We start from the raw sequence: 21,965 nt of genomic DNA, 5'->3' as shown, positions 1-21,965 counted from the left end.
ATAGTCCTCTTGTTCCACTTCAGTTTGCACTTTGATCTCACAAATTACTCTTCTCTGATTTTGTTGCTAGTGTTTTTATGCAGACTTTGAAGTATCAATAATAATGAAACATCTATGGAACGATTTATATCTTGGTCAATGATAATTATTGGCTTTGGGATCAAAGGCTTATTTGAGATCAATTAATACCTGAAAACCTCTGTTCCTTCTTAGTAAGAAGCAACAGAATATGGAAGCGATGGGAGGATTGGAGAATTGTACTAAGAACCTGTTTGTTATTCATGGAAGATATTTAGTTTTTAAATCTCCTACAGGTTTTAGAAGAAAGCTGGCATAGCATTTTGAAAGGGTATCCAGGAGACAAATGAGCCTATAAGTTTGGAGAGAGAGAGAGAATGTTTCTTTCTGAATATGAGATAGATTGAAATTCTATTCTAAAGGTGGTATACACCTGATGTTACAATTAAAGTAGTATTGCAAGGTTCAGAGCATACAGCTCAGCATGGCATCTCAACTTTCTGGCTGTCGAGCTCTTTTTCTTGGGTTCTTTTCCAGGTTCCAGTGATAGATCAGTTATTCTAAATAGTAAGGAACATTTTTGAGGGCTAAGTACGAGGCACAGAGAATGTCTTGGCTTCATCATCTTGTTTGTTCTTTATATCAACATTGCGAACTAGGTACTTTAAAAAAATCTCTATTTTACAAATAAATTTTGTGAAGATTTAGGTTTAAGAACTTTTGCATATATTCAGAGATAGTAAAGGACTGAAGGAAGTATTGATGCTTGAACACAAATGTGCTGAAATCCAAATATGAAAATAGTATCAGCCTTAAGCTGCTAGCCACCTGAACATGGTTCTAGGATTTATAGCACTCAACCAGGGGAATCTAGGCATCTTAAAAGCTTTGAAGATTATATAAGCCTTTAATATTTACTGAAAAAATTTACACCATTAGCAGAAAGTTTGACTTTCATGTTTTTGGAGGAAACTGGTCTCACAGTCATTATCTTAAGTGAAATAACTTAGAATAACAAAAACTACACGTTTTCACTTACAAGTGGAGCTAAACAATGTGTACATATGGACACAGAAGAATAATAGACATTGGAGACCCTGAAAGGTGGGATGGGGAAGGGGGTGAGTGATGAGAAATTGCCTATTGTGAATAATGTACACGATTCAGGTGATGGGTACATTAAAAATCCAGACTTCATTGCTATACAGTATATCCAAGGAGCAAAACTGCACATGGACCCCTTAAATCCATTAAAATACACAAATTTAAAAGACAGTGATATTCCAAAACTGGGCATACCATGGATGAACACACCTTTAGCGGAACCAGTGACAGTTCTCATATTCGCATTATTTTTGACTGTTACATTTGCTGATAGAGCAGAGGGTATGCATTTTATAACTTTCTCGAGAAAGATTACAGAAGTTAGTACTTATTGTATTTTTAAAAATAAACAGCAGAAATACACTTCTCACAGTTCTGGAGCCTGGAAGTCTGAGATCAGGGTGCCAACACGGTCGGGTTATGGTGAGGACCCTCTTCTGGGTTGCGGACTTTCCATCTTTTTTGTTGTGTCCTCACGTGGCAGACAGGGGGAAAGAGCTGAGTCCTTTCCTTTTCTTAAAAAATGTTATTTTATTTTAAATAATAAGACCAAAAAAGTAAATTGGCACATAATTGTACATATATATGAGGTATCGAGTGACATTTTGAAACATGTATACAATGCATAATGATCAACTCAGGGTTAATTAGCTTATCACCTCAAACATTTATCATTTTTTTTGTGCTGTTAATATTCCATATCCTGTCTTCTATTAACAGGTATTTGCAACTATACAAGAAATTATTGTTAGTTATAGTCACCCTACAGTACTGTAAAACACTGTAACTTTATTAATACTTATATCTATCTGTAATTTTGTATTCATTAGCCAACATCTCTTTGTCCCTCTACTCCCTACCTTTCCTACCCACAGTAACCACTATTCTACTCTCGACTTCTGAGGTCAACTTTTTGTTCTCTCTTACGTGAATGAGAATGTGGTATTTGTCCTTCTGTGCCTGGCTTTTATCACTTAACATCATGTACTCTGGGCACATCTATGCTGCAGTGAATAACAAGGTAATGGTACTTTTGAAAAGGTGGTGAAAAAGATCTTTCATACCCTGATGGTAAAAATGTGAATTGTTATAAGCTTTTATGGAAAGCAGTTTGACAGTTTGTGTCAAATGCCTTTTAAAATGTGTGTTTTAAAAATTATTTTTGGCCAGGCGCAGTGGTTCACGCCTATAATCCCAGCAGTTTGGGAGGCCGAGGTGGGCAGATCAGGAGCTCAGGAAATCCAGACCATCCTGGCTAACACGGTGAAACCCTGTCTCTACTAAAAATACAAAAAAAAAATTAGCCAGGCATGGTTGCGGGCGCCTGTAGTCCCAGCTACTCTGTAGGCTGAGGCAGGAGAATTTTATGAACCCGGGAGGTGGAGCTTCCAGTGAGCCGACATCGCGCACCACTACATTCTAGCCTGGGCGACAAAGTGAGACTCCGTCTCAAAAAAAAAAAAAAAAAAAAAAAAATTATTGATATATAAGTGTATATTTGGGGGTACATGTGATAATTTAATACATGTACACAATTTGTAAAAATTGAAGCAGTGTAATTGGGAATCCATCACCTTAATTATAGTGTTTTCTTTATGCTAGAAAAATTTGAATTGTTATCTTCTAGATATTTTGAAATATACAGTAGATTTTGCCAACTGTGGTCACCCCGTTGATCTTCAAGCACTGGATTTTATTTCTAATACGTGTATATTTGTACCCATTAATCAACTTCTGTTCATCCTGCACCCCCACGCCCCCTACCCATCCCAGCCTTTGGTAACCATTAATCTACTCTCTAGCTTCATGAAATCCACTATTTTAGCTCCAACGTAAGAGTGAGAATACACAGTATTTGTTTTTCTGTCCTTGGCTTATTTCAGTTAACATAAGGCCTTCCAGCACCATCCATGTTGCTGCAAATACAGGATTTCATGCTTTTTTGTGGCTGAATAATATTCTATAATGTAGTATGAGATACCGTGTTTGTGTGTGTGTGTGTGTATCACATTTTCTTTATTTACTTATTTATTGATGGACACTTAGGGCGACTCCGTATTTTGGCAATTATGAATCCTGCTGCAATAAACATAGGAGTGCAGATTTTAGGCTGGGCGCGGTGGCTCAAGCCTGTAATCCCAGCATTTTGGGAGGCCGAGACGGGCGGATCACGAGGTCAGGAGATCGAGACCATCCTGGCTAACACGGTGAAACCCCGTCTCTACTAAAAAAATACAAAAAAAGCTAGCCAGGTGAGGTGGCTGGCGCCTGTAGTCCCAGCTACTCGGGAGGCTGAGGCAGGAGAATGGCGTGAACCCGGGAGGCGGAGCTTGCAGTGAGCTGAGATCCGGCCACTGCACTCCAGCCCAGGCGACAGAGCGAGACTCCGTCTCAAAAAAAAAAAAAAAAAAAAAAGTGCAGATTTTTCTTTGATATATTGATTTCCTTTCTTTTGGATATATTCCAAGTAGTGGGATTGCTGGATAATGTGGTAGTTCTATTTTTAGTTTTTTTGAGAAACCTCAATGCAGTTTTTCATAGGGGCTATACTAATTTATATTCCCACCAACACTGTACAAGGGTTCCCCTTTCTCCACATGCTCACCAGTATCTGTTACTCCCTGTCATTTTGATAAAAGCCATTGTAAGTGGAGTAATGTGATAGCTCATTTTTGTTTTGACTTGCATTTCTCAGATGATTAGTGAGGTTGAACATTTTTTTTCATGTACATGTTGGCAATTTTCATGTCTTATGGGGAAAATTCATTAGAGGCTCTTAAAACAGAATGAGTCAAGCAGAGGAAAGAATCAGTGAATCTAAAGACATCTACTTGAATGTCCAGTTTTAAATTGGACTATTTGTATTTTTGCTTGAGTTATTTGAGCTTCTTATATAGTCTGATTATTAGTCCTCTGTCAAATGGATAGTTTGCAAATATTTTCTCCCATTCCGTGGACTCCCTTCACTTTGTTGATTGTTTCCTTTGCTGTGTAGAAGCTTGTCAGCTTAATGTAGTCCCATTTGTCTGTTTTTGTGTTGGTTGCTCTTGAGGTCGTACACAAAAAAATCTTTGCCCAGACCAATGTTCTGGAGTGTTTCACCCATGTTTTCTTTTAGTAGTTTCATAGTTGCAGGTCCTAGATTTAAATCTTTGGTCTATTTCGATTTGAGTTCTGTAGATGTTGAAACAGAGGAGGCTAGTTTCCTTTTTCTGCATATGGTTCTCTTGTTTTCCCAGCAGCAGTTATTGAAGAGACTGTCCTTTCTTTGTTGTACACTCTTGGCACCTTTGTCAAAGACAAGTTGGCTACAAAAGCATAGATTTATTACTGAGTTCTCTGTTCTGTTGCATTGATCTATGTGTCTGTTTTTATGTTGGTACCATGCTGTTTTGGTTACTAAAGCTTTATACTACATTTTGAAATCAGGTAGTATGATGCCTCCAGCTTTTTTATTTTTGCTCAGGCTTGCTTTGGCTATTTGGAATCTTTTCTGGTTCCATATAAATTTTAGCATTATATTTTATATTTCTGTTAAGAATAGCATTAGTATTTTGATAGGGATTCCACTGAATTTGTAATTTTTGAGTAGTACTGTCATTTTAAAAATTATTGAAACAAATGATAACAGAAATACAACATACCTAAACCTATGGGATTTTCTTCTTAATTTCTTCAATTGGTTGTTCACTAGCATGTTTTTAAATTTCCATGTGTTTTTGTATTTTCTGAGGTTCCTTTTGTTACTGATTTCTAGTTTTATTCCATTGAGGTCAGAAAAGATACTTCATATTATTTCCACTCTTTTGAATTTGTTGGGACCTGTTTTCTGGCCTAAGACATGTTCTGTTCTGGATAATGTTCTATGTACTATGAAAAGAAAGTGTATTCCATAGCATTTGGGTGAAATGTTCCGTAGACCTTAGTTATGACTATTTGGCATAGTGTGTAGTTTAATGTTTCTCTGTTGACTTTCTGTCTGAATGATTGGTCTGTTGATGTTCCCTACTATGACTGTATTAGAGTTTATCTCTCTCTTTAGATCTATTAATGTTTGCTTTATATGCTTGGGAGCTCTGGTGTTGGGTGTATAATATTTATAATTGTTTTATTCTCTTAACAGTCCCTTTATCTAATTATCTTTTTTGTTTTTACAGTCTTTGATTTGCTCTCTCTTTTATCTGAAATAAACATAGATAATCCTCTTCGTTTTTGTTTTCCAGTTAGATGGAATATCTTTTTCCACCCACTTCACTTTGTCTTACCTATGTGTGTGCCTTTACAGTTGAGGTGGATTTCTTGTAGGAAGAATTTGTGTCTTGGTTCTTTGTATGTTCAGCCTTTCTATGCCTTTTAGTTGGATAATTTGGTTCATTCACATTCAATGTCATTATTAAGTAAAGACTTACTACTGCCATTTTGTTGCTTAATTTCTGGTTGTTTTGTAGCTCTTCTCTTTCTTTCTACCTTTCTTAATACTGTAGTTAAGTGATTTCCTCTGGTTACATGTTTTAATTTGTTGTTTTTTGTATTTAATGAATGTATTAAAGGTTTTGCATTGTTACAATTAGGCTTATAAAATATATCACGTAGATATAAGTCATTTTAAAGAGATGACAATTTATCTTCGATGACAAAAGTACAGAAAAATGGAAAAAAAAATGCTTTTATGCTTTAACTCCATCCCCTCACATTTTGAATTTATGTGGTTTCAATTTGCATATTTTTATATTGCCTGTCTCTTAACAGGTTGCCATAACTATTACTGTTTTTGAAAGGTTTGTCTTTTGGGCTTCATAATAGTTACAAGTGGATTGCACACCACAGCTATAGTGTTAGAATATTCTGGATTTGTCTGTATATTTAATATTATCCTTGGGTTTTATATACTTTTACATGTTTTCTTGTTGCTCATTAGTGTTTTTTTTTCTCCTTTCGTATTGAAGAATTCCCTTTAGCATTTATTGTAAGATAGATCTAATAGTGATGAATTTTCTCAACTTTTGTTTGTCTGGGTGAGACTTTATCTGACCTTTATTTTTCTATGGATAGCTTCAGTGGCTATAGTATTCTTGGATGGCAATTTAAAAAAAATTTCCACACTTTGAAATTGTCTTCTTAAACATTCATGTTTTCACTTAGGTCTGTTGCCGTATGAACCCTGGTTCCTTTTTATGTTATTTGCTTGTTTTCACTTGCTACTTTTAGGATGCTCTCTTTGTCTTTGACCTTTGAGAGTCTAATCATTATAACTTTTGGGGTAGTCTTATTTGAGTTGAATCTGTTTGGTGTTCTCTGACCTTTCTGTCCCTGGATATTTATCTCTTTCATGTTTTGGAAAGTTTTCTGTAATTTTTTTTTTTGAATAAGTTTTTTGCCCCTTGCTGTTGCTCAGCTACCTCTTGAGCACCAATAATTCTTAAATTTGATATTTTAAGGTATTTTTCAGTATTTTGTAGACAATCTTTGTTCCTTTTCATTTTTTTTCTTTTTACCCCTTTGACTGTAAATTTTCAAATAGCTGTCTTCACATTCACTGATTGTTTCCTTTGCTTGACCCATTCCGTTGTTAAGAGCCTCTAAAGAATTTTTTTTTTTTTTTTTGAGATGGAGTCTCATTCTGTCGCGCAGGCTGGAGTGCATTGACGCGATCGCGGCTCACTGCAAGCTCCGCCTCCCGGGTTCACGTCATTCTCCTGCCTCAGCCTCCCGAGTAGCTGGGACTACAGGCACCGCCTCCACGCCCGGCTAATGTTTTGTATTTTTAGTAGAGACGGGGTTTCACCGTGTTAGCCAGGATGGTCTCGATCTCCTGGGCTCGTGATCTGTCCTCCTTGGCCTCTCAAAGTGCTGTGATTACAGGCGTGAGCCACTGCGCCCGGCCCCTAATGAATTTTTTAATTCAGCAAATGTATTTCTTAGTTTCAAGATTTGTTTTTTTTTTTTTAATTTTTAAATTTTTTTAAACTTTCTCTGATAAGTTTCTGAATTGCTTTTCTGTGGCTTCTTAGAGATCAGTGGATTTCCTTAAAATGGCTATTTTGAGTTTTCGGTTATAAAGTTCACATATCACCATCTTGTTCAAATCAGTCACAGGTGCCTTGCTTTGTCCATTTGTAGAGGCTGTGGTTCCTCATTTGTTTTTGTTTCTTGTGGATGTATGTCTATGTCTTTGCACTAAAGGGTTGGTTATTCCAATCTTCCCAGTCTGGCGTGTTTTGGCTTTTATTGGACATGTTTGCTTAGAGCTTCTTTGTAATTTACCTGTTGATTTCCCTTTTTTTCCTCTGCTAGGTTACTGCCTAATTCTTGGCACTAGACGACACCTTAAGCCAAGGTTTGCCTCAGTTATAGGAAATAATGAGAGTGCTACTTTCCCTGAATTTGCAGGGTCCCAAAAGGGATATACTGGTAGTGTGGGAAGGGTGGTTAAGGGTTTGTGCAGAAAGGACGAACAATTCTCCTACACTGAGGTGCTGCTTAACAGCCACTCTGATTTGGCATCCCTTTGGCCAAGTTACAGGGAAAGTTTCTAATGCTGGGGCAGCAGTCCTGCTGCGCCCTACCTTTGTCTCTGTCCATAGGGATATTTATCCCTTCAGGCACTTTCGATGCTTCCTTTGAGTTGGGGAAGGGACAGCTTTCCTGACAGGCAATCCAAAATAGTGGGGAAATTGTTTACCCACTTTGACCTCATTTTTTCTTTTTCTTTCTTTTTTTTTTTTTTTTTTTGAGACGGAGTCTTGCTCTGTCGCCCAGGCTGGAGTGCAGTGGCCGGATCTCAGCTCACTGCAAGCTCCGCCTCCCGGGTTTACGCCATTCTCCTGCCTCAGCCTCCCGAGTAGCTGGGACTACAGGCGCCTGCCACCTCGCCCGGCTAGTTTTTTGTATTTTTAGTAGAGACGAAGTTTCACCATGTTAGCCAGGATTGTCTCCATCTCCTGACCTCGTGATCCGCCCGTCTCGGCCTCCCAAAGTGCTGGGATTACAGGCTTGAGCCACCGCGCCCGGCCAACCTCATTTTTTCCAATGTAGAAATTATGAGTCAGAGGAAAGTTTCCGGATACGTTCTGCTGGGCAGATTGGGGGTTGGGGTTTCACAGATACTGAAGTCTGGTTTTCTTCCCTCTGCTCAGAAAGTTTTCATGTCTCTGACTCCTGGAATAGTCTCATCCTCATATTTGAGTTCTCGGGTATTGCTGGTGATAATCTCTGTGCTGTATATTTATTTATTTATTTATTTATTTATTTATTTATTTATTGTGGGAGTGAGTGAAGCCAACTTGCTTCTATGCCACCATTTCAGAACTGGCAACAATGCATTTTTTTTTATTAGTAATTTCTAATAGTTTAACTTATGAAAAAGTAAAGGTTTTAATTATGAAAATTTTTATCTTAGTATTATATGTAGTGGAAGCAAACGTCAGTGTTCAATAATGGGGGATGTTTCAGTAAACTTGTTTATGTATGATATATATTAGGGTTTCTCAACCTTGGTGCTGTTGAGATATTGGCACCCGCTAATTGTTTGTAGTGGGGGCTATCCTGCACATTTTAGGATGTTTAGCAGTGTCCTTAGCCTCTGCTTTCTAGGTGCCAATAGCACCACCTTTTAGTAGTGTAATTCTGCTGCGATACACCAGGAGTCATACTGAAAATATTTAACAACCCTTCAGCACAGGCTCAGAACTGACCAGCTTAACTGAGCGGGGTAAACTTTAGAATAGTGGCCGTGAGTGCAATATCCTTTTAACCCAAGTTATCGTGAGAAATGGCTACACACCCAGACACCTTGTGTTAGAGATCTAGCTTGCTGTAGTAACCTGTAGCTGGAGGAGAGCAGGATTAGGTGTCTGGGAAATCCACTGGAGAGACCAGCACCAGGGAGAGAACCTGCTGTTCTGAGTGTGCCAGATAACTTCAGCCTTTAACACCTCACAGGGAGATGGAAGGTGGAGGTTGGTCAACATGTGGAATGAAGGCTTCAAAGCATTGTGCTTAGATATTATTGGAAGGAAAACTTTTCCTTTTCTGATTTGGATCCAGTGGTTGGGGACCTGCAAATTAACTGAAAGAGACAGATTAAATGCAGAAAAGGCAAAGTTGATTTTCTCATTTGCAGGCCAGAGTTCCCAGCAACGGAAAACTCACTAAATACCCAGAGATAAAGATTTATATTCCAAATTTAACAAAAGATTGGGGGGTGGTTTTAGGGCTTCAGTGAGAAAATGTAGAAAGTTCTATTGGGCTTTTTGATGGTGATGGCAACGGACAGTTTGTCTATCTGGCAGCTGAATGAGGCACCTCCCTTACAGGGGAGTTAATGGCAACTATTTTTTCTGGGAAAGCTCTGTTTTAGTCAAATACTTGAAGCTCAGATAAGATTTCTTTCTACATCTTCTTTTGCTCAAATGTTTTCACTTTAAAATAATCTTCATACCAACTCTGGGGGTGTGAATGGGTCCCCGTATTTTCCCCATGTAGAAGTTCCTTCAAAGAAAGAAAGTAGGTTGATTGCTGTGCAGAGACATTTGTGTTATAAATTGCAAGGTAAGAGATCTATGAAAAAGAGTGAATTTAGATTAGAACAAGGAAACAGAAAACAAAGAATAATGGTTGGAACAAACTATAAACTCAGATTCTGAGTCCAGAGGGCAGCCCGTGGCGGTTTCTGGATATTGGGTTTGAGATTCTGAGTCCAGAGGGCAGCCCGTGGCGGTTTCTGGATGTTGGGTTTGAGATTCTGAGTCCAGAGGGCAGCCCGTGGCGATTTCTGGATGTTGGGTTTGAGATTCTGAGTCCAGAGGGCAGCCCGTGGCGATTTCTGGATGTTGGGTTTGAGATTCTGAGTCCAGAGGGCAGCCCATGGCGGTTTCTGGATGTTGGGTCTGAAGCGTCTTCAGTGATGGTAGTGTCACAGCCACGGTTGCTTCCCGGAGCAGAATGTGGAAGAGGCAGGGATTCCAATGGGCTTTCTGAGTGGCCCACATGGTGATGGCGATTCATCTTTTGAAGTTACATCAAGTCATCCAGTTTGAGCTTGCGCGGCTTTGGGAGTATGCTTAGAATTATTTCATGGGGGAATTTTTTTTTAATGTTTCCAGTTAAGGACACATGTACTAAAATAGATTTATTAGAAGAAATTTGTTTAAATTTCCTTGACAAGAAAACAGCTTTTGGCTTCTAGTATATTCCTATTAATTGAGTCAAATCTTAAACTTTTTAGTGAACTGTATTCATGTTGGGGACTTGCGGTGTAAGTAAACCTAAAATTATAATGTTTATAAAGTTTCTTATATGGTAAAAATTTCATTAGTGTCAGATGAGAGTGAGAGAGTAGAATTCTACGGAAATTGAAATCTAAAATGAACAGTCTTTAAGGATAGGTGGATGGTTTTAATTTTAAGTAATAAGAATTTAATGATGATAATATTTGCTGAGTGTGTGGCGATACCATCAAGTTCTGTTGCACCAAGTGCTGTGGCTGTTGTGATATTAGAAGGCCTAACCACAAGGTGAGCAAATGTGCAGAAGCTTCATGGAAGGAACAGCGTTTGAGAAACACCTTGAAAATTCCAGCAGGCAGACAGGGGAGCCACTGCAAGTGGGATGAAGAGATAAGGAAAGGCAAAGGTGGTGGGAAGTCTGGGGAGAGGCACTGTGGCTTCGTAAACCGAGCCTGGGGTTTGGAACTAGATATACTGGAGTTTGTTCTTCTGACACTTACTAGCCAAGTACCCACAAGTGTTCCCCCTCTTGGAAACGGAGAAAATATCTCCCTCACAGAACATTTGTGAGTACTCAGTGGAAAAGTTTCTGGTGCATAAGTACCCAATAAAGGTTACCTTGTTCCATTTTCTAAAAACAATGGGTCTTTGAGTATTTCAGGAACAAAGACTAAAAGAGAAATTCATTTAGGGACTTTTTACAGAGATCTTTTAAAAACACAGAATTATGTTATTCTTGAGCAAGGGGTAATTTGATTGAGTCAGTGAAAAGCAGAGATCATAGAGTTATATGTTAATATATTAGTATTAAGAAACAATGATCCATGGTTATATTGCTTATTGGAAGTTATTTAGAATATTTTGTATGCTGAGCATCATGAATACTCTGTCTGAATTATTAGTGGCCTCCAAATTAATAATGGCGCATTCCTGTGTGTTTTTGACATTAAATTAAGTTTTTCTTTGTTCTTTGGTAGTAACTCAACTTCCATTCCTAATTACGTTCTACCCAGGCTAATACGAGCCCTAGTTTGTAATCTGTTGCTACCCAGTAGTGGGGCACCCTTTTTTGAAGCTGCCTAGACATGGCTGAAGACACACTGGCAGTGGGAAAAAGCTGGCAAGGCATAACAGATGTGTTCTAGTTATTATCCGGATTTATCTGTCTCTCCCAGAAAGTGTGATCATGCTCTGCTTCCTTGTCTGTGCCCACCTTCCCACTTTGTTATCCGGATTTGTCTGTCTCTCCCAGAAAGTGTGATCATGCTCTGCTTCCTTGTCTGTGCCCGCCCTTCCCACTTTGTTATCCGGATTTGTCTGTCTCTCCCAGAAAGTGTGATCATGCTCTGCTTCCTTGTCTGTGCCCACCCTTCCCACTTTGTTATCCGGATTTGTCTGTCTCTCCCAGAAAGTGTGATCGTGCTCTGCTTCCTTGTCTGTGCCCACCCTTCCCACTTTGTTATCCGGATTTGTCTGTCTCTCCCAGAAAGTGTGATCATGCTCTGCTTCCTTGTCTGTGCTCACCCTTCCCACTTTGTTATCCGGATTTGTCTGTCTCTCCCAGAAAGTGTGATCATGTTCTGCTTCCTTGTCTGTGCGCGCCCTTCCCACTTTGTTATCCGGATTTGTCTGTCTCTCCCAGAAAGTGTGATCGTGCTCTGCTTCCTTGTCTGTGCCCACCTTCCCACTTTGTTATCCGGATTTGTCTGTCTCTCCCAGAAAGTGTGATCATGCTCTGCTTCCTTGTCTGTGCCCACCTTCCCACTTTGTTATCCGGATTTGTCTGTCTCTCCCAGAAAGTGTGATCATGCTCTGCTTCCTTGTCTGTGCGCGCCCTTCCCACTTTGTTATCCAGATTTATCTGTCTCTCCCAGAAAGTGTGATCATGCTCTGCTTCCTTGTCTGTGCCCACCTTCCCACTTTGTTATCCAGATTTATCTGTCTCTCCCAGAAAGTGTGATCATGCTCTGCTTCCTTGTCTGTGCGCGCCCTTCCCATTTTGTTATCCAGATTTGTCTGTCTCTCCCAGAAAGTACGATCATGCTCTGCTTCCTTGTCTGTGCCCACCTTCCCACTTTGTTATCCGGATTTGTCTGTCTCTCCCAGAAAGTATGATCATGCTCTGCTTCCTGGTCTGTGCCCACCTTCCCACTTTGTTATCCGGATTGTCTGTCTCTCCCAGAAAGTACGATCATGCTCTGCTTCCTTGTCTGTGCCCACCCTTCCCACTTTGTTATCCGGATTTGTCTGTCTCTCCTAGAAAGTGTGATCATGCTCTGCTTCCTTGTCTGTGCGCGCCCTTCCCACTTTGTTATCCAGATTTGTCTGTCTCTCCCAGAAAGTACGATCATGCTCTGCTTCCTTGTCTGTGCCCACCCTTCCCACTTTGTTATCCGGATTTGTCTGTCTCTCCCAGAAAGTATGATCATGCTCTGCTTCCTTGTCTGTGCCCACCTTCCCACTTTGTTATCCGGATTTGTCTGTCTCTCCCAGAAAGTACGATCATGCTCTGCTTCCTTGTCTGTGCCCGCCCTTCCCACTTTGTTACTCTTTCACTCTATCATTGTTATAATAAAGGAATGTTTTCCTAAAAGTAGAATTTTCACAAAATTTAAGTCCTGACTTACCATTCTAGTTCCTGGACACCTGTTTTCAGTGTGATGCAGGAATTGCTTCTCATACCGAGTAGGAATAATCCTTTATTTAGACAGCTGTTCCATATGGACAATGTACATTACCAGACAATGGTGTTCACTATTTGGAATCCTTCTTAGTTCTTGAATTGGGAATAAGAATCAGCAAACTTTGCCATGCTATGGCAATCTCAGCATCATTTCACAGAGCATGTCTAAAGAAATAGTATTTTTGGCAGCTGAAAAATATTACGTAAGTAATGCTGCATACCAGTTAGTTGTATTAAAATATATATTATGTACAGCTGTGTACTTGGCTTGAAAAGCTTCCTTGATAACATCGTTTAACTTCTTACTGTTCTTTTCATGTTGCTGGTATAAATATCTAATATGTTTTTGTTCAAAACATCAATTAGGTTTCAGATTAATCTTTATTAATATAGATCTGTTGTTACAAGAAGACTGCTGAGCTATGATAATTTGCACAGCAGGAACAATAAAATACCTTCTTTCTGTTTCTTTCTATTCCAGAATTCTTGGCTTTCTGTTATTCTTTTATACAACATACCAAAACTTTTTATGATATTTTTAAAAATTATGTTAAATATTTACAGCTCATATAAGCAAAAGCATTTTTTTCCCCCAAGGTGAACAAAATCGAAAGGCCAAAAATTGCAGGTAGATTGAAGAAGACATACATTAGTTACAGATCTCCACTTCTAATATCTTTCATTCTTTTTCTTTATGTAGCCAGGACTCCTCACTTCCTGCGGATTCAGAATGTGGAAGTTAACGCCGGCCAATTTGCTACCTTCCAGTGCAGTGCCATCGGCAGGACCGTGGCAGGAGACAGGCTCTGGTTACAGGTACAGTAACTCATTTTCACCTGTTGATGAGAGTCCAGCAGGAAGAATACATTCACCCTGGAGGAGGAACCCAGAGAAACAGACTCAGATCCTAGTATAAGAGTTTCCTTCTTTGTTAATAAGTAGCCAGATTACTTAGTAATCTATAAAAGCTAATTATTTTTGTTTACGCACCTTTTGTGAATTTCTTTTTTTTCCCCTTTGCTTATGCTTAATTATCTTGCTTGGAAGATCTGATTGTCAAATGACTTATATGGCAGTTTATTAAATTACAAAATATAGCACTCTTCTCCTAAGTCCTCCTCTTGAGAAAAATCTAAAGAGTCTCTCTCTCTCTTACACACACACACACACACACACACACACACACCACACCACACTTCATAGGCCTTTTTGTCATTTGAATTTCCAAACTGTAAGCTTAAACTTAGAAATTAATAATACATATTTTATTTTGAGTTTTTAATTAAATGTTTTGGTGTAATGATCAATTGTGTGACTTGTTTTATATTTATTCAAATTCCACCATATGTGTTTTGCATGGGAGAGGGTTGCATGGATAGATCCATGCTCTCAAGAATCCTGACAGAGAGGGATTAAATTACCTGTCCCTTCTAACCAGAATGCCACCCACTTCTTTAAGCTCTAGGTTTGAGGTTTCCTCCACCTGAGTATTCTCCAATTGCATTCCTGTTTCTTCCTTTTAAGCGTTAATCTGGAGACTGCTCATTTTTCATCTTGAGTGGTGTTGATTTTTTGTCCTTATCTTTCCTTGTTTTGTTTTGTGTGGGTTTCTTTTTTTTTAAAAAAGTATTATCTATTTATTTTTGGTTTGCTACTGAGTTGAACTGTCGTTTGGGTTTTAACCCTTCTGTGTATGTGGTTGTGTTCCACACTGGCTTCCACTCCATTATGTGTGCTGGCCTTGTCTCTGCACGTGCCGTCTCTCCACCTCCTGTCATGCCTCACAGCATAATTATGATTGTGATGGGTGACTTTGTGTGACACTCTGTGTACAATTTTTAAATCCTTTATTCCTTTTAATCACTGCAATGTAAATCAGTAGTTGTTTGCTTTGGTTTATATTTGTCTTAGACACAGGGTCTCTCTCTGTTGCCCAGGCTGCAGTAGAGTGGTAACATCACGGCTCACTCAACCTCCTGGGATCAAGTGATCCTCCTGCCTCAGCCTCCCAAGTAGCTGGTACTACAGGCACATGCAACCATGCTTGAGTAATTATTTTGTCATTTTTATAGGGATGGATTCTCCCTTGTTGCCCAGTCTGGTCTCAAACTCCTAGCCTCAAGTGATCCTCCTACCTTGGCCTCCTAAAGTGCTGGGATTACAGGTGTGAGCCACTGCGTGCAGCCCAGTAGTATTTTTATTCCTCTGTTTCTGGGGAAAATGGGAGATATTTGAATGTACTGTCCCAAGATTAATCAGCAATGGATTGTCAGATGAGAAATGCATTCTGGAGAGACTTCTTGTTGTTTTCTGTCAGGATGCTCCACCCCTCTGCCCAGTGTCACTCTCTTTTTTCATATCCTACTGTCCCTTTTAGAGACATTGCTGGCCAGGAAGTGTATACAGAGGATTACATTGTATATTCCAAGTTCATCTTTACTTTCTTCTTTGTACAAGTTTTGTAACTGTTAAGAACTTTTTGCAGCTTGTGAAAACTGTCTTCAGTATTCAATTTTTTTTTCTCTTTTTAACCCACTTCCCAGTTATTTTAAACTCTTGATGTTAGAATTCAGAATTGTTTTCTTAGATAATGGCTGTCGGTATTAAACACAATCAAGATTGGCCATCTGTGGTAACTGATGAGACAAACATGTTCTATTGACATTTTCCACAAAGTATTAAGCACCTTACAAAAATGAAGCTATTTGTTCCTTTGCTTTATCTCTAGAAATCTTAATTATTTGTGGAAAAATATGTTTTGCTTATAATATTTACGACAATATTACTTGAGAGAATACAATATAAATACTATATTAAGTCTAGAGAATGTAATATAAATACTATATTAAGTCTAAGCTCTTTCCTCAACAGAGTCATCTTAGATACTCCCAAGAATTTACAGGTTTGTGAGGACATGCTTTGCTCTTTTTATTTTCGCAAATGTCCTGGACTTGGTATACTCCTGCTTAAACTTGAGCACTTATTTGGGTTGGAAATCTTTCGCTACTTCCTACCCATCCAGGAACTTTGTTTTAAAGATAATTTGTCATGTGGTATGGAGAAGGCTACTTACAATTTTGGGGTTAAAAAAAAAAGGGTCTAAATGCAAAGTTCTCAGCCCTGACTCTACTATAGAACAATTTGGAAGGGTTTTGTTTTGGTTTGGTTTGGTTTTTTTTCACAAATGTCTTACCTGTTTTCAGATTCTCATTTAATTGGTCTAGGTTGGGGCCCAGCATGCCATGTTGGGATTCCAGTGTACACCCAGGGTTGGAAATTACTAGTGTGAAGCAAAATACAACACACATTCCAAATCAGGAAAGAAAGAAGGCAGACATAACGTATAACTGGTTCCTGTATTCAGTTGCCTCAATTTGACCCTGATGTTTAATTTTCCATGTATTGATCTTCGAATTTTTTCTCATTAGATTTGAATGATAGTGTTGGTAGCTGTTTTCACAGTCAGTCCCTTAATGCCTTTCTTTTTATCTTACTCAGTCTTCTCTGACCCCTCTTGTCTTTGGTGACCATTTATTACACTACAGTTTTCTATACTGCACTGTCAAGAAGATGACACAGATAGAACTGTTGTGACTTTGAGCTTTTTACTGAAACTTACTTTGTCCTGGAATCAGGACGCCATTTGGTTAGTGAATCTTTGTGATGTTAGAATAATTTTACTGTTCAATAATTTATTTTCCCTGGTTGGGTAGGCATTTTGTGGGCAAATGTTTATTTTATTAATAGCTTATGAAATAAGACCTGTGTCCTTCACCTGCAAGTATAGTTTCTATTAATCTATATGTTTACAAAGCAGTTTCCAGTAGTGATGAGGGTTTTCAGCAGATGCTGGTTTTGCAGAGCCCTTCTTGCCCTCTTGCCTGGGACTCCTCACTCCCCCTCGAACATTTTCTCAGGCCATCCTTTAGAGGTTGTGATGACATGTAAACACTTCATCGTGGACCAGGTCTGCATGTAAACTCATTTAGGTCCTCAAAATAATCCTGGTATCCACGCAGAAAATTGAAAACATATTTTTAGGTTTTTCTGTGATTCAAATCTCTCTCAAGAGTGAGACAATATTTAGAAATTAATAACACATCTTTGTTTGGGGGTACTTTGGTGTTTTTGAATATAATCATTTACAATATTTTTTTGAGACAAAGTCTCACTCTGTCACCTAGGCTGGCGTGCAGTGGCATGATCTCAGCTCACTGCAGCCTTGACCACCTGGGCTTAGATGATCCTCCCATCTCAGCCTCCTGGGTAACTGGGACTACAGGCGTGCACCATCACGCCTGGCTAATTTTTTGTACAGGTTCTCACCATGTTGCTTAGGCTGGTCTCAAACTCATGGGCTCAAGCGATCCGCCTGCCTCGGCCTCCCAAAGTGCTGGGACTAGAAGAGTGAGCCACCATGCCCGACCTATTTACAATAATTTTTACTACTTGTTTTGAAGTCCTTTGAGGCCCACAATAGGCATTCTGCACAAAGTTTCATGGTGGTATCCCATGGTGGTTTATCTGTTTTATAGAAGAGGAGTTGGAAGTATAGGATTCTCCTGGATCACAAGGAAAAATGGCATAGCTGGTAATAATATAACTCTGTTTATTTACTTTTATTTCGCCTCTAAGTAATTCCACTCTACTATACCGTCTTCTTGTATTTGGAAGGTAGGTGAATAGGCGTTATGCACTTATGCTTTGATAGAAGAATTTGGCTGTGACCAGTATTACATCGTTAGTATCAAGGTGCCATCCTGACCATAGAAAATAATGTTTATATGTATTGCTTGTCATATTGATCCATACCTGTGAAAAATGGCCAAGGCTTTGATTTTTTTTAGTTTAGATTAAATATAATCCCTGTCAGTCTTTCACAATAACATAACATAAATAAATCTGATGATGACACTAATGAAGAAATGTTTGTGATGAACAGATGTGTCCCATCTGTTTATATTTTCTTCATCTCATCTGTGGACCACACAGGTTATGTTGCTGAGTGGGATTGTTTTTTCTAGAACACTGAACAAAAGAATAAGACCCAGTATGTGAGCGCATCCATCATTACAGCTGTAAAATACTTTAAAAAATTTTCCAGACGGTAGGAAGACAACATCTGTAGAACTCTTTTATTGTATTGAAAAACCTATATGCACTGCAGTTCTTGAAGATACTTGTGATATGCTATCGGATATGGCAATCTATTCATATAAACACGGACTGCAACAGTGTGAGATTCTAAAATTAAATGTATTTATGGAAATCATTCAAGCACCCAAAATATTACCGTGATTTTTTCTATCAACTTTCTAATCACTTTCTGAGCCCACATTTTGAAAATATCTCAGAGTCTGTATACATATACAGTGTGTATGTGTGTGTATATATATATAATACTGAAAAGAGAAAATGGAATTTGGGATTTTCTTTTTATACTTTCTGTACACTTTTATACTTTTAAAAATACTTTCATGGCTGGCTGCAGTGGCTCACGCCTGTAATCCCAGCGCTTTGAGAGGGTGGGGTGAGTGGATCACGAGGTCGGGAAATCGAGATCATCCTGGTCAACATTGTGAGACCCTGTCTCTACTAAAAATACAAAAATTAGCTGGGTGCGGTGGCACATGCCTGTAATTCCAGCTGCTCAGAAGGCTGAGGCAGGAGAATCGCTTGAACCTGGGAGGCGGAGGTTGCAGTGAGCCGAGATTGTGCTGCTGCACTGCGTCTCAAAAATAAATAAATAAAAATAAATAACTTCTGTTTGCTGATGGGCAACTTCTGAGGTTGTATATTTTTTATGTAGTCACTGACCTTTAAGCCATGTATGGTTGTATTAAAGCCTTTATTGTTCTTTCTTCAGTATTCCAAATATTATTTGTCTACCCGTGCTTGTTTCTCTCAGGACTTCCTATTTATAATACTTTTCAGTAAATGAAGGTGATAACTAATGCTAGCCAGTGTTTATGTACCTATAGATGACTCATGCATGTGCAGTTACAAGACCTGTGGCATGGGGGCCACTGCCTTCCTCTTCCCCTGCCTGTGGTCCCATTTTGGTGTTTTTGTAACTTCTGCTCTTTATTTCTTGTAATCATTGTAGAGGTTCCTGCATTCCTTATTCTTAGCAACCACATCACATTCAGAGTGGGTGGGAAATACAAAAGTTCTGCCTCCAGGACAAAGAGCAGAAGACAGGGAGGGAGGAGTGATGTCTTTTCAACAATGGATGAACAGGATCTTTGATCAGGCCAGGGTTTGAGGTGCGCATGTTGAGTGAATAGCAGTGGAAACCTGGAAAATAACCACTTTCTCACAGTTGTTAGAGGTCCCTACCATTTTTAAATATCTTACTTTTTAAAATTACACAATTATGTAACCTGAATTTGGAGCAATCTTTAAATTAAATTCCTAATTTTATTGACGAGAAAACAGAAGCCCAGAATATGTAGGAAACTTTAGTGCAGTTGTATATCCGGTTTTTATGTTTATTATAGTTAACTCCATTTTATTAGTGAAAGTCAGTTTTATATGTCTAATATGTTGATGTCTGTATATATATGTACATGTTTGTACTTACGTACAAGTATTGTGTGATTTATTTACAAATGCATGAATTTTTTCTCGGACATTTTTCTTCACTGAATGATCTTGGATCTCAAATATTAGCCTTTTAACCTGATAGTCTCAGATTTACTGTGATTTACCTGTGTTGAATTTAGAACTTTAAAATCCATCATAGCACAATATAATTGAGAGTTTTACTGTTTTGTTAGCAGAGCTTGGCATTTATTGTAAGTAATGCACCAGAATAGTCTTTTAAAATTATTCCGTAATATGCATTAGTTCATACAATAGAAGAGGAAATCAGATGATGTTACTTTAAAGTACAGTAGTATCCTCTTATCTGAGATTTTCACGTTCCATGGTTTCTGTTACCTGTGGTCAATGAAAATGTCATTCAAAAATGTCAAATGGAAAATTTCAGAAATAAACAATTCATAAGTTTTAAATTGTGCAGCATTCTGAGCAGCACGATGAAAAGTTCCTCTTCCCACCCTGTCCCACTGAAGACATGAATCATCCCTTTGTCCAACAAATCCCACTACCCACCCACTAGTTACTGAGGAGGTGTCTTGGTTATCAGATAGGCTGTCTCAAGATCACAGTGCTTGTGTTCAAGTCGCCCTTACTTTACTTAACCCCAAAGCACAGGAGTAGTGATGCTGGCAATCTGGATATGCCCAAGAGAAGGCATCAAGTGCTTCCTTTAAGTGAGAAGGTGAAAGTGCTCAACTTAATAAGGAAAGAAAAAAATTGTATGCACTGCTTGCTAAGATCTACAGTAAGAAAGAATTTTCTATACCTGAAATTGTGAAGAAGGAAAAAGAAATTTGTTCTAGTTTTGCTGTTGTACCTCAGACTGCAAAAGTTTACAGCCACAGTGCGTGGTAAGTGCTTAGTTAAGATATACAAGGTGGCATTAAGTTTGTGTGACAAGACATGACAGAAGCTATCCATGTTTTCAGGCATCCACTAGGGGTCTTGAAATGTATCTCCCATGGAAAAGGGGGGACCGCTATGCTGTTAAAAACACTGGTACAACTGAGCACCCAGACTAGTACTTGTCACATAGCAAAATGCTCAGTGAGTACCTACTAATGCATGGGGCTTACTGACTACCCAAACAAATCGTGTAGCTCCTTCAGGTGAGCATCAAAAGTAGATTTGTAGTTAGAGCAGGAAAACAAGCACAGAGGAAGTGTTTCTCTCTGGGATGATTGCTTTAGGCCTACAGTTCCTGTTCAGAGGATGGTCTTTGATGAGAGGAGCAATACATAGAATGCAGTGGTGCCTCTGCTGCTTCAGGATATATAGAAAACATCATGCAAAGTTGCAAAAACTGATTAATAAAAACACGCATATGTTGGAGTAATTTTAGAAGCCAGTATGGTCAATATGTCATCTTTCCTAAACCTTCATTTCTTGTACCCTTTGCCTAGGTTTTCTTATTCTGTCGTAATTATAACTTCTTTCTTAATTCTTCCTTTAAAAACTTTCTTGCCATAGCATCCACATTAAACATTATAGACATATACTTTTATTTTTCCCATGATCTCCATGAACATAAGAAATATACCTGTAATAAGGATATTCCATTTGAGTTTGCACAATGGCAACACCTGTGTCATAGTAATAGATGAATTAAACCTACCCCATCCACCTTTTGTAAAGAATGTAATTCCATTTGAGCTCTTACTTTGAGGAGTTTAATTTTCATTTAAAAAAGTACTTAGAATTAACAGTTTCTTAGCTGTCGGCCTAGAGATTGATATTTTTTTTTCCTTTGAGAGTTTGACATATAATTCCACCAAGCTGGTTATGAGCTACAGAATCGTGAAAAAATTATGTTTCTCTAGTCTAATAAATTGCTCACATTTTGTTTTTTAGCTCAGATAATTTTAGACCTTTTTCTGAGAGAAAAGAGGGAAACCTTGATATTTTTATAACCTACAGTGATTTTCATGGGAACAGTTTCACTGCTCTACCATAGAATTTGACTTCTGAATGAATAAATTAAAAATTATATGAATAGTGTTTATATTACTGACTTCAACAGGGGTGTTTGAAATAAAGTAATTGCAACTACATTTACTGAGCACTGCTATGTGCTAGTTACTCTGGTAGGTGATGTTCAGGCATTTTTTGTCATTGATCCCTACAAGAATTTTATTATGTGTCCATTTATAGAAGAAGCAGCTGAGGCTTAGAAAGTTTTAACGACTCTTCCAATGGGGCATTGCTCGTCACAGTGCTCGGATTTGAACCAGGCCATCTATGTTGTATCGTAACCATAATGCATCTTTGGTACTGCAGAAAAAGACGTAGATAGTTCCTCATGAATTCATAAGTATCATGTAGTAATTTAA

General features: G+C 38.5%; 1 protein-coding gene across 3 annotated transcripts in view; it reads left to right on the top strand.

Moving 5' to 3' along the window:
* The window catches only part of PTPRM (protein tyrosine phosphatase receptor type M), an 848,823-nt gene that overhangs the window by 365,528 nt on the left and 461,330 nt on the right, over positions 1–21,965 (top strand). For all 3 annotated transcript variants that reach the window (XM_030925938.1, XM_030925937.1, XM_030925936.1), the window contains exon 5: positions 13,733–13,848. In XM_030925938.1, the coding sequence (XP_030781798.1) occupies positions 13,733–13,848 (116 nt within the window). The remainder of the gene's footprint in view (positions 1–13,732; positions 13,849–21,965) is intronic.

Source organism: Rhinopithecus roxellana, chromosome 21, assembly GCF_007565055.1.
Source record: "Rhinopithecus roxellana isolate Shanxi Qingling chromosome 21, ASM756505v1, whole genome shotgun sequence".
In the NCBI taxonomy this organism is placed as follows: Eukaryota; Metazoa; Chordata; class Mammalia; order Primates; family Cercopithecidae; genus Rhinopithecus; species Rhinopithecus roxellana.
This window is presented reverse-complemented; position numbering and strand designations above follow the sequence as displayed.